The sequence below is a fragment of the Pollachius pollachius genome (assembly GCF_949987615.1).
Source record: "Pollachius pollachius genome assembly, chromosome: 1".
NCBI classification, from domain to species: Eukaryota; Metazoa; Chordata; class Actinopteri; order Gadiformes; family Gadidae; genus Pollachius; species Pollachius pollachius.
The window spans coordinates 14,467,868-14,482,303 of NC_136934.1; the positions used below are offsets into that span (position 1 = coordinate 14,467,868).

Consider the following 14,436-nt stretch of genomic DNA (forward strand, 5'->3'; position numbering starts at 1 on the left):
AGATAGGAGAGTTTGCGAGAAGCCTAGCATTGGAATGTCTAAAGTACGCCATGGAGTTTTGTTTTTAAAATGCTTCAAAATTAAGCATTTCAACTCTTTGACATCACATAATAGATATGGCCCTATGGTCCAAAATAACATAATTTGTCATCTAAACTCTTCAAAAAATGTCATACTAAACAACATATTTTATATTTGTCAGCCTTATCAGCAGACAACGACATTATTGAATGTAATGATGAATTCCTTGTATCTATTGTTATTATAATTAGTAGTTATAGTAGTAATAGCAGTTCAGTTGTATATTATTATTATTATTATTATTATTATTATTATTATTATGCATTTCCAAAGATGTACGCATTGACCCATCTTTGTTTAACTCTTATGAATGTGCCCAGTAGTTTAAATTATTCAGTTTCGAGGTGAGCTCATAGGGTGAGATCATGGATGAGATCAGCGAGATACGTAGAGGTAATATGCTGGATTACCAATGTAGCCTACTGTATTTTCGTCAGGCGTTCGGCGCGGCCAGCTCTCGCATAGTGTTGAGTCGGTGTGTGAACAGAAGCTCAAGCCATGAAAGAACTAACAGGGTAGCCCAGCGCTAGGAGCATTTATTTGGTCACCTTCACGTACATAAGGCTCCTCCTGCCGCTATATTAATACGCCTTTAATGTACCCCTGGTCGTGGTAACGGCACATATTTTTGACTGCGATAAAGTGTCAATGTGCGTCGTTTTGCATGTTGCTAGCTAAATAACTTAGCCACCACTGTGAGCTAGCCCGTTCTACGTCTATGTATATAAGCCTTGAATAGTATATAACTTTACCTTGTTTCTTTTAACACTAAATATAGCGTATATAACAACTCAACCACGCTTATCCTTAAGTCTCTAGCTTCGATCGGGTAATTTGGTCCAATGATCTATCGTGACAATACACTAAACTATTTTCTAGCTCAACGCTAGTATTTAGCCGGTATCCCTTCTAGTCCAAGAGTCGCAACGTTAGCAGAGCGGTGTAGCTGAGTCCTCATTGCACCGGCTATAAATATACGATTCTGATTCCTGCTCGGCGCCCCACCAAAAGTGGTGGGTTAGGTGAATTTCGCTTGTACTAGGACTTTTCTTGCACTCTACATGGTCGCAGCAGTGAGTTCAAGACGATCGGAAGAGCGAGTCGGGACCCGAGGTTGTGAGCCGAGCTGGCCTGACAACTATACCGGCTGGTTGGCGTTTACATCGGCTTCAGCAAGTAAACGCAGCCGACTGTGGTCGCTTGCCGGTCGAATATTAACTGGAATCCATGGCCGTGTCCTATAACGAGTAATTACATCCTTGTTGGGGAACTTAAGGCAGGAGTATCTGGAGAAACTTTTAGAGGTCAACGTCAAGCAGTTATTATTGTAAACCCTATGAGATCGCCAGACAAGCCCGGCAGGGACCATTGAAACGCAACCATGTCGGAGGATAATGCAGACAAATTCATCAAGGTAATTACCAAGGCATCTCTCTCGCTGTACTGTCATGATTGCATTGTAATTCAATTGTTATAAATGAATTGAAATCCCTTGATTATGAGAAGAGATAGGGACAGTTGATTCAGAATTTGGGATCATCTTCTGGAGGTTTACATTTATATTCGTGTATTATAGAAGATTCTAAACTATATGATGTGACATATTCTCCTAACCTATCTGTTCTTGGTCAGATAAAAGTAAGGTAAACATGACTATTTTGATCAAAACCCAATAATGTCACATCAAATTACTTTTCCTCTAGGTGTTGGACATGAGTGTGACAACCCCAATAGATATACTTATGTGGGAAACTATAACTCACATATATTCCCACATTTAATTATGTTAACAATTAAATTCCATGTAGCAATTTCAATACTTATATCCAATAAGGTGGATGCATATCATATCAAGCATATCACATCATTCAATGTGCAACCCTATCTAAAATCCATTTTGGTTTTGTAGTGGCATTGGTAAAACATTTATATGGTCAGTATTAGTGTTAATCACACTTCCTTTCTTTAATGGCTTGCGTTAAATACGGGCTTTTCTAAAGTTGCTTTAACAACCACATTTAATCCAATAGACCCAGTGATTGGCAAGGGAAAAGTGAGGATAGGAAAGTGGTGTTTTAAGGCAGTTCAACAAATGTCAGAATGCAAAAACCTGATAACCCCACCTCGATTTCTCCATATTTGATATCACCTGAGTGTGTGGTGAATGGTGAACACCATTAGTTATATTACTTGTGGTAACAGTTTGATTTAATGTTTAAAAGGACATTGTAAAACCAAAAATGTGAGTAATTCTGTAGTGGAAGTGGAAATATAAGTTGTGTGTGCGTAAATAATGCTGATATTTGTCAATGCTTTGACTCTGGGGGGTTCATTAAAACAAATGAATCCTGAAAACATAGGATTTTGATGTAATAATACGAAAAAATAATAGTTGGTCTGGTGAAAGGTGTTAAGGGTCAGGGTTGGACTTTGATCTCACTGAATTTGTCTAACCAACAAACATGCACCCTGGCATAGATCTGGGCCTGGACATTAACGTCAGCCTCAGTATTATAATGTGATCATGGGTGGCCACAGCTGGACCTTTGAACACACAACTTAATCAGAATACATGGGAAAGGATTGGGTGGCGGGGGTGGGGGGGCTGTCTGGCCTGTAAATTAGGCCAGACAGGATGTCGTTGGGCACAAACCTCAGGCTACTTCCCAATCCACTGCTGTAGATGGCCACCATGCAGTGGACACCGGAGTGGCTGAAGCACTGGGCAGCAACAGTATGATGTATTAGTTTCAGTGCAAAGGGGTTAGCGATGTTGTATAAACCGTCCAGTATGACGTATGCTTTGTTTTGTGAGTTCTTGATAACGACTAATCTTTGTTGAAGGGTAAAGAGAAAAACATTGTTTTTAGTTCTTTTGAAGGGTACAAAATAGGTCAAAATTGTTCAAAGCCAGGGCATCCTATCTTTTTAGAACTTTTCTATTTCAAGCCTTTGTAGGAAAGATGTATACAGCACAGGAGATTGGTTGGTCCATCTTTGCTTTGGTATTGATCTGTAATTTAATCACGTTAATTATAATCTGTTCTCTCAAGGAAACATCCATTCTGGAGGAATACAACATCAATTGGACCCAAAAATTGGGAGCTGGCATCAGTGGGCCCGTGAGGTGAGCAAGGTTGCCGAAAAACTCCCTTCCCATGCTTCACATCTTCAGGATAGAACTAAACATGGAATTCCTTGATTTTCTATCATCTGGATGGCTTGATTATTCATTCTCATTTTATTGCAGCTTCTTCTGTTGACCACCCATTCCATGGCACTTAGAGTAGGGGTTTCCCCGGTGTCCTGGACCAATCAGGCTAATTCAATCTGGGCCCCTAATAATCCTCCTGTATAATTGGCTGACTCATTAATTCCCTCACTCTCCACTTCAAGCTGGTGTGTGGTGAGCGTTCTGGTGTAGATTGGCTGCCGTGCATCACCCAAGTGGGTGCTACACACTGATGGTGGTTAGTGAGGTCCCCCACTTCACTCTAAGTGTTTTTGGGTCATTGAAAAGCGCTATACCAAATAAATGAATTATTATTATTATGATTATTATACTTAGCTATGTTTCGATTCAACAGTTGTTGATCCATAACGTATACAGCTAACATTTGGGATTGGAAATGCTTTTAATGAGTATCTGCAATGTGAAGGGCTTAAGGAGACTTCAAGTATATTTTGGTTCCTAGCAGCGAACAGTTAAGTGAAGTTATGGAGACCAGTTCTGTGGATTCTTAACAGATGTGGGGAAAAATTTGATGTCTAATTAAAAGAGGCTGTTCAACAGCTGCTTTACATATGTGCTTGACATTTTGAAAACATGCAAAAAAATTTACCGTCTGTCTTGAATGTACTTTCCAAAAAGAGGGCACTGATTGTGGGTCAACTCAGCGCCTCAGATATCAAGAGTAACTGTGCTCCAACCACAGCTCATTTCTTAGCATATGTGCATGACCATCTATTTACACTTCCCTCAACAGCTCCGGTTATCTAGTCCTAAACTCAGAGCACATCCAACACCTGTATGTTTACACTCACACTGAAGTAAACAACATTCCTGACACACTCCCTCTTTGCTGTTTATAAACTTTGCATATCTTTTCACCCGTTCAACGGTTCACATCGCTATTCCTCTCTAAGCATTTGTATTCTTATCTCTTGAAGAATGTTATTTTTTGTATTCTCCTCTTTTAATGCAGACAATAATTTTTCCAGTGTACTGTCCCAATTTTGAATAGTAAACGCTGTTAATTTGTCATGAATGTTGAATCGGTTCCCCATAGTACCTCACGCTCCTCCTTTATGCTCTCCTTATGCTCTCATTCTCTACAGGACACTTGTCATTGCTCACTGAAGGTCAACAAGTAGAAAGGACAGACAGCCAGTCCTCATGCGTCAGTTAGTTCTTGCATGTTGAACCCCCCTTAACCACTGATTCAACAATTCTTGCTCCTTCATGCAAATGTTCTTTTTCTTTTTGTACCCAGGCTTCCCCCCCCACTCTCTATTTTGTTCTTGCTGCACTGTGATTCATTGTGTGCTTGGACTAAAACGGGAAAGCTCTGACACACTTTTATGATTCACCCTTACTCACCTCTCACAATTACGACACGTTCATGTCCTCAACCACCCACAGACTGAGAGACACACACACACACACACACACACACACACACACACACACACACACACACACACACACACACACACACCAACACCCTGGCTCATATGGGCGGAGTTACTCTGCAGTAGGCGAACTTTGGCCGAGACAGGATGTTCCTTGTAGTAGAGCTTTAATAGTGTAATCTGAGTTTAAGGGCCAGAGGGTTCACAGACTCACGTGAATGTTGACAAAATGACTCGGAACTGATCGGTATAAACAGATGTGTCAGCGAAAACATGTTAAACTGGTTTGGGGAAAAGTATTATGACAGCAATGTTGTTGATTTTCAAGAAGCAAGGGGGCGGGGGAAAGACGGGGCTACATACTGCATAACACGCTGAAGATGATGCTGTTGACTTAAGTGTGCCTTATTTTCCTCTCTTCAACAGAGTTTGCGTGATGAAATCCTCTCAGGAACGCCTTGCCCTCAAGATACTTATTGATCGCCCCAAGGCCCGGAATGAGGTTAATGCCACATTTCTTGTTTATCGACGTCTCCTTCCACCTATTCCCATACCCGTGTACCCATCTCCTTCTGTTTGTTGCTTCTTTGGGTCTCGAGTCATGACTTGTCTATCCATATTGAAATGGCTGAGTCAGTCTCTCCATCGTATACCTGTGTACGGGCCTGTGTTTGTTCCCTTGTCTTGCTCTGGGTAATAACATGTCAACCGTCTACAGATCAGTCAGTCTGTGAGTCACGCAGTCACGCAACAGTGCAGACCTCCTCAGGACACAAGTCCTTATTACACACATACACCGTCTAGAAATGATGTCTCAGTGAAACTGGGTCTGTTCTATACGATTACAGTATTTGTATATGTTCTTTTGAAACTGTGAATAATGTACAGAATGTACATTGGCAGCCATACGCTCGGGACATTCACTGAATCAACACATTTTCACTCATGAACATTGCAAGTCAAATCAGGGAAATAATTAAATGGCCAGAAAATCCTTAAAGCATAACTAAATGTAAAAAGAGGGACAGAGTGTGATCTATTTTTCTTTTACTACTTCTCTCTGCCATCTGCCATTTAGGTCCGTCTTCACATGATGTGTGCTAGTCACCCAAACGTGGTTCAAATCCTAGAAGTTTATGCCAACAGTGTCCAGTTCCCCCATGAATCAAGTCCAAGGTATGTACGTGTGTATATGGGTGTCCAGAATAGACATAGCAAATGATCAAATTGATCAATAGACATCCAAAAACAAATTCAACACATTCTTAGATTTAGACTTAGATTATGTGTGTCTCTTATTTCAATTACTCTGTAACCTACCCATATTCCTTCATAGAGCAAGGCTACTGATCGTTATGGAGATGATGGAAGGGGGGGAGCTGTTTCACAGAATCAGCCAACACAGACACTTTACAGAGAAGATGGCCAGTCAGGTCACTAAGCAGGTATGTGCGTTTGTTTGTTTGTTTGTATGTGCATGTGTGTGTGTGTGTGTGTGTGTGTGTGTGTGTGTGTGTGTGTGTGTGTGTGTGTGTGTGTGTGTGTGTGTGTGTGTGTGTGTGTGTGTGTGTGTGCGTATTACATCAGTGTTATTACTCTGCCATGTCTCTGTGTTTAGATCGGCGAGGCGTTGGAACACTGTCACTTCCTGAATATTGCACACCGGGACCTGAAGCCAGAGAACCTGCTCTTCAAGGATAACTCTCTCGTGAGGACCCTAGGCCCACACACTGTGTTCCTGTAGTAGACAAACAAAGACTATAAAATACAATGCTCCAACCCTTACTCACTCTCACACACTCACACTCCAGGACTCTTCTAGTGCGTCACTAGCCTTCCTTTTGGACTGCATGATTGAGAATCCCCTCTGTGCCAAAGCGCCAGATTGGACCCCCTATAGCACGGCAGGGCTTGGAGGCACCCCTCCACCTGGAACCCAGTGTCTTATCAAAGAGGCCAAGCGAGGCACAAGACACTCTGCTTCCCCCGTTGCCCGGTCCACGCATGGCGAGACACGCCAGCAAACCGAAATTGACTATAAATTGATGACGCTCGCAATCACAACATGGAACTGTAGATTCATAGGCCATCGTAGAGCCCCCGCAGCGCGCCTGTGGCCGCAGGTCAGCATCTGGCTGTGGTCCGACCCGTCCCGTACCGCGCCGGTCACCCTCTGGTCCTTCTCCCCCCTACACCACAGGACGCACCGGTGAAGTTGTGTGATTTTGGCTTTGCCAAGATTGACCAGGGCGACCTGATGACTCCTCAGTTCACGCCGTACTACGTAGCACCTCAGGTAATCGCGCACGCAAACGCACCCTAACCCATGAAAACCACATACGCCACAGACCCGCTCTGCAGTGGCCGCGGGTGGCCGCTGGCGGCATGGTTTCTAACACGCATGGTGGGATGTTTGTCCCCAGGTACTTGAGGCTCAAAGAAGACACCAGAAAGAGAAGTCTGGAATCATACCTACCTCACCCACTCCCTATACCTACAACAAGGTGACGCATCCTTCCTTCTCAACTCTTTTCAAACAAAGTGTCCCAACGATTTCAACATGTTCTAAGGGTTTCTGTCGTACAACCACGTGTGATGTATCTATGGCCTGTAGAAGCTCATCAACGTCCCACCTGGTGGCCCTTTCTTATAACCAAACTTTATTGACTATTTCTTCATTCAACCGGTCACTCCATCACTGTCCTGATGCTTTATCCTCCCTGCCCCCTCCCCTGGTCTCCATAGAGCTGTGACTTGTGGTCTCTGGGGGTGATCATCTATGTGATGCTCTGCGGCTACCCTCCCTTCTACTCCAAGCACCACAGCCGTACCATCCCCAAGGACATGAGGAAAAAGATCATGACGGCCAGCTTTGACTTCCCAGAGGACGAGTGGAGCCAGATCTCAGAGATGGCCAAGGATATTGTTCGCAAGTGAGTGTTTCTCTCTCTCTCTCTCTCTCTCTCTCTCTCTCTCTCTCTCTAACTCAATCACTCACGCCCTTGCTCTCTCTGATGCCTCTCTTTTTAATAAATATGTATATAATAGCAGTGTTTCCCACAGACCAGGTGGCAATGTGTGGTGCCCCCCTGCCTGGGGGGTGTAGGACGTGGAGTCTTGTGTGTTAGTGTTAGTGTACCCGCGCACCATTGGCATGTATGCGTGCTTGTCTCTGTGTGCGTGTGTGAATGAGAATGACAGGGAGAAAGAGTGCTATGTGGAGATGAATGAACGGAATGATATTTATATTTCTAAATTGCGTAAAAAAAAAGCAGAATCAATTTGTGGCCCTCGGTGTTGATTCTGTTGCGCTGCGCCACACATTGGTCTGTGTATGGGAAACACTGTTGTAGTGCGTTTTCCCCTCTCTCTGCCTACTGTAAAGAGAATGGCTTACTCTGTGCACTGGATAGCTAGGTGTTCTAGTTAATGGCTTTATCTGTTATCTGAAGGGCAGATTGGTACCATTACTCTGTTTTTCGACAAGACGGTAGGATGCACTGGTTGCGATGATGTTCTTTCGTCTCGTCGGTTGGTTGGGGGAGCTGTCGCTTTGCTAAAAAGAGAGGCGTTTGGTTTGTTCTTGTCGCTCAGCTCTCGATCATCTCTTCCTTCTGGTTACAGCATATTTTGGTTTATAATAGTGTTTCACCGGAGGACTCCCACACCGCACTTCCCTGCGTAACATCCTCTCCCCTTGCCCCCATTCCCTTGATGCTGCCACTGCCCAGGCTGCTGAAGGTGAAGCCAGAGGAGCGGCTCACCATCGAGGGAGTCCTGGCTCACCCCTGGCTCAACTGCACCGAGGCGCTGGACAACGTGCTGCCCTCTGCCCAGATGATGATGGACAAGGTGGCTGAACGCCTCAAACGCAACGCTTTCTTGTGGATGTGTAATGTCTCGCTCAAAACCAAGAAGCCTGTGAGGGAGAGGGATGGATGGCGGGCAAAAATGACACTCTTAGCAGCACTTTTGTTTTGGACTGAAACCAATTGAGGATTTCTCACAAAATGGGCCCAGAATGGCTACGCTCCAGATCCCCGACTGAGCAGTTTGTCTGTGTGATGCAACCCCATGCAGGCGGTAGTAGCAGGTATCCAGCAGGCGCACGCGGAGCAGTTGGCCAACATGAGGATCCAGGATCTCAACGTCAGCCTGAAGCCTCTGAACTCCGTGAACAACCCAATCCTCAGGAAACGAAAGCTGCTCGGGTAGGACATTTGGTTACTGAGCATCTTAGCTAGGCTAGGCCATTTACTTTACAAGCACTTTTGGTTATATCACTTGGAATTCTCTTGACATTGCCACAGCGATCGATTAAATCAAATGCTCAGACAAAGAAAATAAAGAAATACGGTATGTCCGGTTGACTGAAGGCAGGTCTGTAGTAAGCCCTTACAATCAATTCAGTTAGCCAGAATGAAATGATTTGATGGCCTACCTACCTGTCCGGCTACCTGCGTGCACTCTGCCCGTGCTCCCATTGAGCATGACCACAGTCTTCCACAAGGCTAGGCGGACCTATCGCTTAAGCTAGCAGGCTTATTGCGTGTATTGCGGTGGTGGCATTAGAGAGAGTCCTGAAGGAAGGGAAGGGATTCCTTTTTTTAGATCAGATACTTTCAAAATGTAGCTTATTCGGGCTGGTTCCTCATAATTGCCTTCCCTAGCTTTAAGGATAATTAGATATTGTTACTATCATTTGATTGATCATTAGATATCTCCATGTAAGAATTTAAAAACTGGACTGTGTGTCACGTGTCTTTGTCTGTCCTTGTACATGTTCAAGCCCCAAGCCCACTGATGGTATTTTCATCCATGACCCTGAGAATGGAGAAGACTCAAACGTAGCACTTGAAAAACTAAGAGACGTCATCGCTCAGTGTATACTACCGCAGGCTGGTAAGAACAAACATACACACACACACACAGACACACAGAGACACAGAGACCTGCATACAGTTGGAATGGTTGACACACAAGCATACACATGGGGGACTTAGGTGGACTTTTTTAGAGCGGGTTTGACGTGATGACGTACTACAGCAATCAGGTTCGCAACTACTTTAGACCGTCATTCAAGCATAACACAATGACTCACTCGGTCGGTCACTGAAGGTCATATGTTGCCTAAGGCATGCAGTGGGGAAACCCCTTTGCAGTCAAAGCACACCTTGCTGGAGGGCACTTGACTCAGCCAGGGGTAAAGACGATAAACGTCACAGTCAATAAGACAAATGTTTGAAGTAATTTGAATAACCACATCAACTGAGGGGATGCATGGTTTGAAAGCAATAAAACCTGCCAGCCATCCACAAAAGATAATGTGCAGTGTGCGTTTGTCAGTCACCAACCCAAGCATCAGGGCATTTCTTGTGAACAAGAACATTCAGGCTTTTCTAATGCAGTGGTTCCCTTTTATTTTACAAACTCATATGCACATCAGGTGACTAAGTTGACTGACCAAGCTCTAGAATGGAGCCGTAGACTTCCCAAAATGCTGTTTTACACCCTTGTGTAAAATCTACGTCCCATGATCCAACCCAAACTGCTTAACGTCTAAATGATAAATGTACTTTACAAAAGGTGTGTTGATGTGATCTTGCATTATTGTGTGATGACTGTGATGTGCAGGTGAGAATGAGGATGAGAAGCTGAATCAGGTCATGTACGAGGCCTGGAGGTTCAACAGAGACTGTAAACTACTGAGAGATAGTCTACAGGGGCTCAGCTGGGACGGTAGGTAGTGCGTCTCGACACGTTTGCCTGTGGGCCTTTATTCATTGGCGGCCATCTTGGTTCCAGCTTGGTTCCTAACACATTCCGCAAACGGCGCAGAACCAAAACAGGTTCACGTCTGCGTGGTCATTCGTGTTGCGCTGGCGTAGAACCATAACTGAGCCTTAAGTGTTTGTCACACACTGCTTTCATTGTGTCTAAGACAGAAGTCTATTGTGACCATTTTCTTTGAGCTGGATTATTGTATAGCTGCATCTGTTATGATATCCCTTGTTAGTGAAAGCAACTGTCAGGTAATTACTTAGAGATTAGTGTTTAATTCGCTGTTGAATCACACAATGTTCTGTTGTTTGTTTCAGGACGGGCCTTTTCTGACAAAGTAGACCGCTTGAAGTTGGCTGAGATAGTAAAACAGGCAATCGAAGAGAAGACAAACCTTGAAGAAGCTCATTAGGAACTGTCTTTGTATCGCCCTTTTTTATATGGTTTATTAAGCCTTTTTAACTAAGAAGTGTCATTTTTTTAATGTATATTGACAAGCTACTGTGTCTTTTTTTTTTTTCTCCACGAATTCATACAATATTCACATATTGTACAGCTGCAGATATATTTCAAGGTGGAAACATTGGTACTATAAATCTTTTTAATGAACAACGGCAAAGAACATGGAGATAACAAATCTATATTTTTGTTTTTCAAAAAATGGAAACCTTTAAAGAATTCAAATCAACAAGAAGTTATTTTCTGGGAGGAAATTTTTACTACTTGTCATGTTCCCTGTCATTTTATTTGCTTATATTTTATTTCTTTTAACAATTCTATGAATATTTATTTATTTGACAATATAATTCCATTGTTTAATCTTTCTTTTAGGCCGGAAGAAGGCTATAGACTACAAAACTACTTTTTAGTTTACTCTTCCATACTCCTCCTCCTGGATTGCTTTTGAATTGTTTGAATTATTGTTTTATTCATATTTTCTCTCAAAACTTCAAAAGTTCCAGAACCGTGAATGAATATTTTGAAGGGAAATGAAAAGGGGGACTGTAATTCAAAAATTATTCCAACGCAGCCGTAATAAATTTATTTCCCTCTCAGGAACATCCGTTTTCATAACAAAATAGAAAAACATAAAATCGAAATCTTAAACTGAAACAGTGTAAACTAAGTCACCTGGCTGTTACCACCTGATAGCTAACTACAATGTTACTACTACTAAGGTCTCATTCTCCCTCATGTCTAAAGTTCTAGTTTTTCCATGTGTTGAAACTGCTCCGCTCTCCTAGTGTTGGAAGCAGGACTTAAAAAACGAAGAGACAAAACAAAAGTGATCCAAGATAAAGAGTTTCATGCCAAATAAGTTCTAATTTTATTTTATTTACTTGATTTAGCTTTTCAAGTTGATCATATTGACAATTTCAATTTGTTTTCAAGTGTGATTTGTGTAAATAAGTTGAGATATTTAAGTGTCTGTTCTGGAAGGTTTTTTGTTTATTGTATTTATAATCGCAGTCAAATGGCTGCTGTTAAGATCACCTGGGATGCTTTACTTTAGTTGAACGTCCTATTTAGTGAAATTCAGCAGTTGTCCGGTTTTCATCTGGGCAAAACCAAAAGGAACTACCTGCTCTAATGTACTTGTCATGGTCCACTTCAAACTAATGAACTGGTAGCTTATTTATATCTACAGTTAAAAAAGCATTCTGCCAGTCAAGAGCCAAGAATTGATCACAAACTATATGCACAACAATACATAGCTGTAAAAAAGATTATTCTGTCTATCCCCAGCCGGAGAAGGCATTGAGTGTCATTATGTCAATGCAGTTTACTCTTTGTCAGCTTCACGGTGTTCTTGAAATCACTTAGCAATAGCATCTGCCTGAGCTGCTAAATGTGCAATAGTTACATGTATTGTTCATAGTGCATGCATGTACATGTTGGATTTCTATGAAGTATGTTGTCAGTATTAATGACCGAGCCGGTCCTTCCCTGGTTAATGTCCTTAACTTCATTAGTGGGTTTAACTCTCAACCCCAGCGTTGTAGCAGACTCACTATATAACTACACGTTCTTTCGCCCGTTCTGATTGCCTGTCCTTTAGCAGAGTGGTCAAAAGAGGAAATTATCAGTCTGAGGCCATGTGGAATGGGTGGTAGGGATGACTCTAAAATTGTTTAGAAAATGTTTAGACGTACTTTGTATTTGAATCCTTTCTGTATTTAGAGATCCACCTCAGTTTATAGAGAATCCCCTTGTTTTTGCGTACATCTTGATATCCTTCTAAGCCAGAAGGAAACTGCTGTGAGATCTACATCTCCTTACATGACCCCCAGGCACTGAGGCCTTCGGTGACATGTCACGTCCTAATGGGGTTTAAAACAAGCAAACGTCAAACTCAAACGTTTGTATGCGTTTGCCTTGTGTCAGTCATTGTTTCATTCCATCTCCTGTAGAACATGGCTGATGCAACTAAGAATTTGTATCATTTGGGGCATCGTATGGGCCGGTTTGTTTCAAATGGATTCTTAAAGGCTCAGAAAGTTGTTTATTTTCATTCTTTCTGATTTACTAATTTGTTCAGTTTCTTGTACGGCATGGCCTTGGTAAATGGTGATGTTTCTCAGGCCAGTAAAGCCACTGAACGACCACACCGTGCCTTGTTAATCATGGGATAGGTTTAATCCTGGAGAGGTACTGTCTCAAAAAACTACTTGACAAAAGTGATCCCTTCCAATCATTTTGTGCAGTGATTGAGAGAGCTCACAACAGAGATAGGTGTGTATTACGGAAAACAGGGAAGTACACCTGGAGGAAATGTGCTTTGTTCCTCCTTACTGTTGAATTTAATTTTGACTTTTTTGTTTTTGGTGAGTCCCATGTGTGTGTCTGTTTTTGTGTGGTCCCTAATGACCAAGAAAGCATGACACATTTTGTCATTTCTATATGTAGCTTACTTCCGTGTGGGGGGCTATCAAAGTGAATCAAAACTGCTTCCTGAATCTACAAAGTTGAAGGGATATCCCCCCGTAACCGAAGAGGAAAGCGGAGGATGTGTTATATTTATTGATACACAAAGGTGTGAGCTGGCTGGCATTCAGTGTAGCTGCTTCGCCTATAGCACCGTATCCATCTGCATGGTTCACTGATCAGCTGCTAGTTTATTCGGCCGCTAGATTGATGTTGTGGCTAGGTCCGATCTGTGTTCAGGGCCTTGACTGGCTAGGCCTAGGCAGTGGCTTCCTATCTGAACATGACCTGGTTTCAAAACACACAAAGTATCTTTGTCTTGTGTTCTGTCCGCTACGGGTAGAAAGTGACTTGAGCTGTTTCCTCCAGGGATGTACATGAGTTTAGTAGGCCCATCCTCAATAGTGACCTCTTGATACATTTCTGTCTTTTATAACAGCACACCTCGGTTCATATATATTGGGCGCTGTTGCCTCATCTTCCTTTGCGCGGCACTTGTACAAAAAGGCTTGAGAGAAAATTTCCCTTGTTGAATCTTTCTGTAGGAAGCTGTTTAAGTTAGGCAGTTAAATTCAAAGTAATCAAGTCAAATTTAAAATAGGTGTATACATTGGTTAGGTTAATATGCTGTAGCGGGAAACCACTTTGAAGTATCGTCTTTTTCTTTCATGATTCAGATATGTTCTTGTTTGCCAGTTATGTAGCATGTTTTGTATCTGAACCAATCAAGAACACGATATACTTCCGTCCGCATCTTTCTCTTGCCCTTTCTGCCTTCTTAGAAATGTCATCATGCTGAATTTGTAATAAAGGACAAGTTCGGATTTTCTAAATGATCATGTCGTGTTTTTAAAGTAGAACCCAATTAGCAGTCCAACTAAAGTATGGTTACTTCGTTGCTGACTAATTAAATAACCATCCAAAGATTTTTGTGAAAGCCCTGATTCGTATTGCCTGTTCATTTTACCCACGGCCAGTCAATTTGAGGAATAAACTTTATAAACACCACTTATCTGA

At 42.4% G+C, this 14,436-nt stretch overlaps 1 protein-coding gene across 1 annotated transcript; it reads left to right on the top strand.

Annotated features, from left to right (window-relative positions):
• Positions 1 to 532: 532 nt before the first annotated feature.
• mapkapk5 (MAPK activated protein kinase 5) lies at positions 533 to 14,202 on the top strand. Its single transcript, XM_079729309.1, has 14 exons — positions 533 to 1,495; positions 3,135 to 3,208; positions 5,140 to 5,215; positions 5,792 to 5,889; positions 6,050 to 6,158; positions 6,332 to 6,421; positions 6,914 to 7,009; positions 7,137 to 7,217; positions 7,459 to 7,646; positions 8,445 to 8,565; positions 8,794 to 8,924; positions 9,503 to 9,615; positions 10,348 to 10,452; positions 10,812 to 14,202. Exons 1-14 carry the CDS (start codon positions 1,463 to 1,465, stop codon positions 10,904 to 10,906), a joined length of 1,410 nt encoding a protein of 469 aa, XP_079585435.1. The 5' UTR covers positions 533 to 1,462; the 3' UTR covers positions 10,907 to 14,202.
• Positions 14,203 to 14,436: the final 234 nt, after the last annotated feature.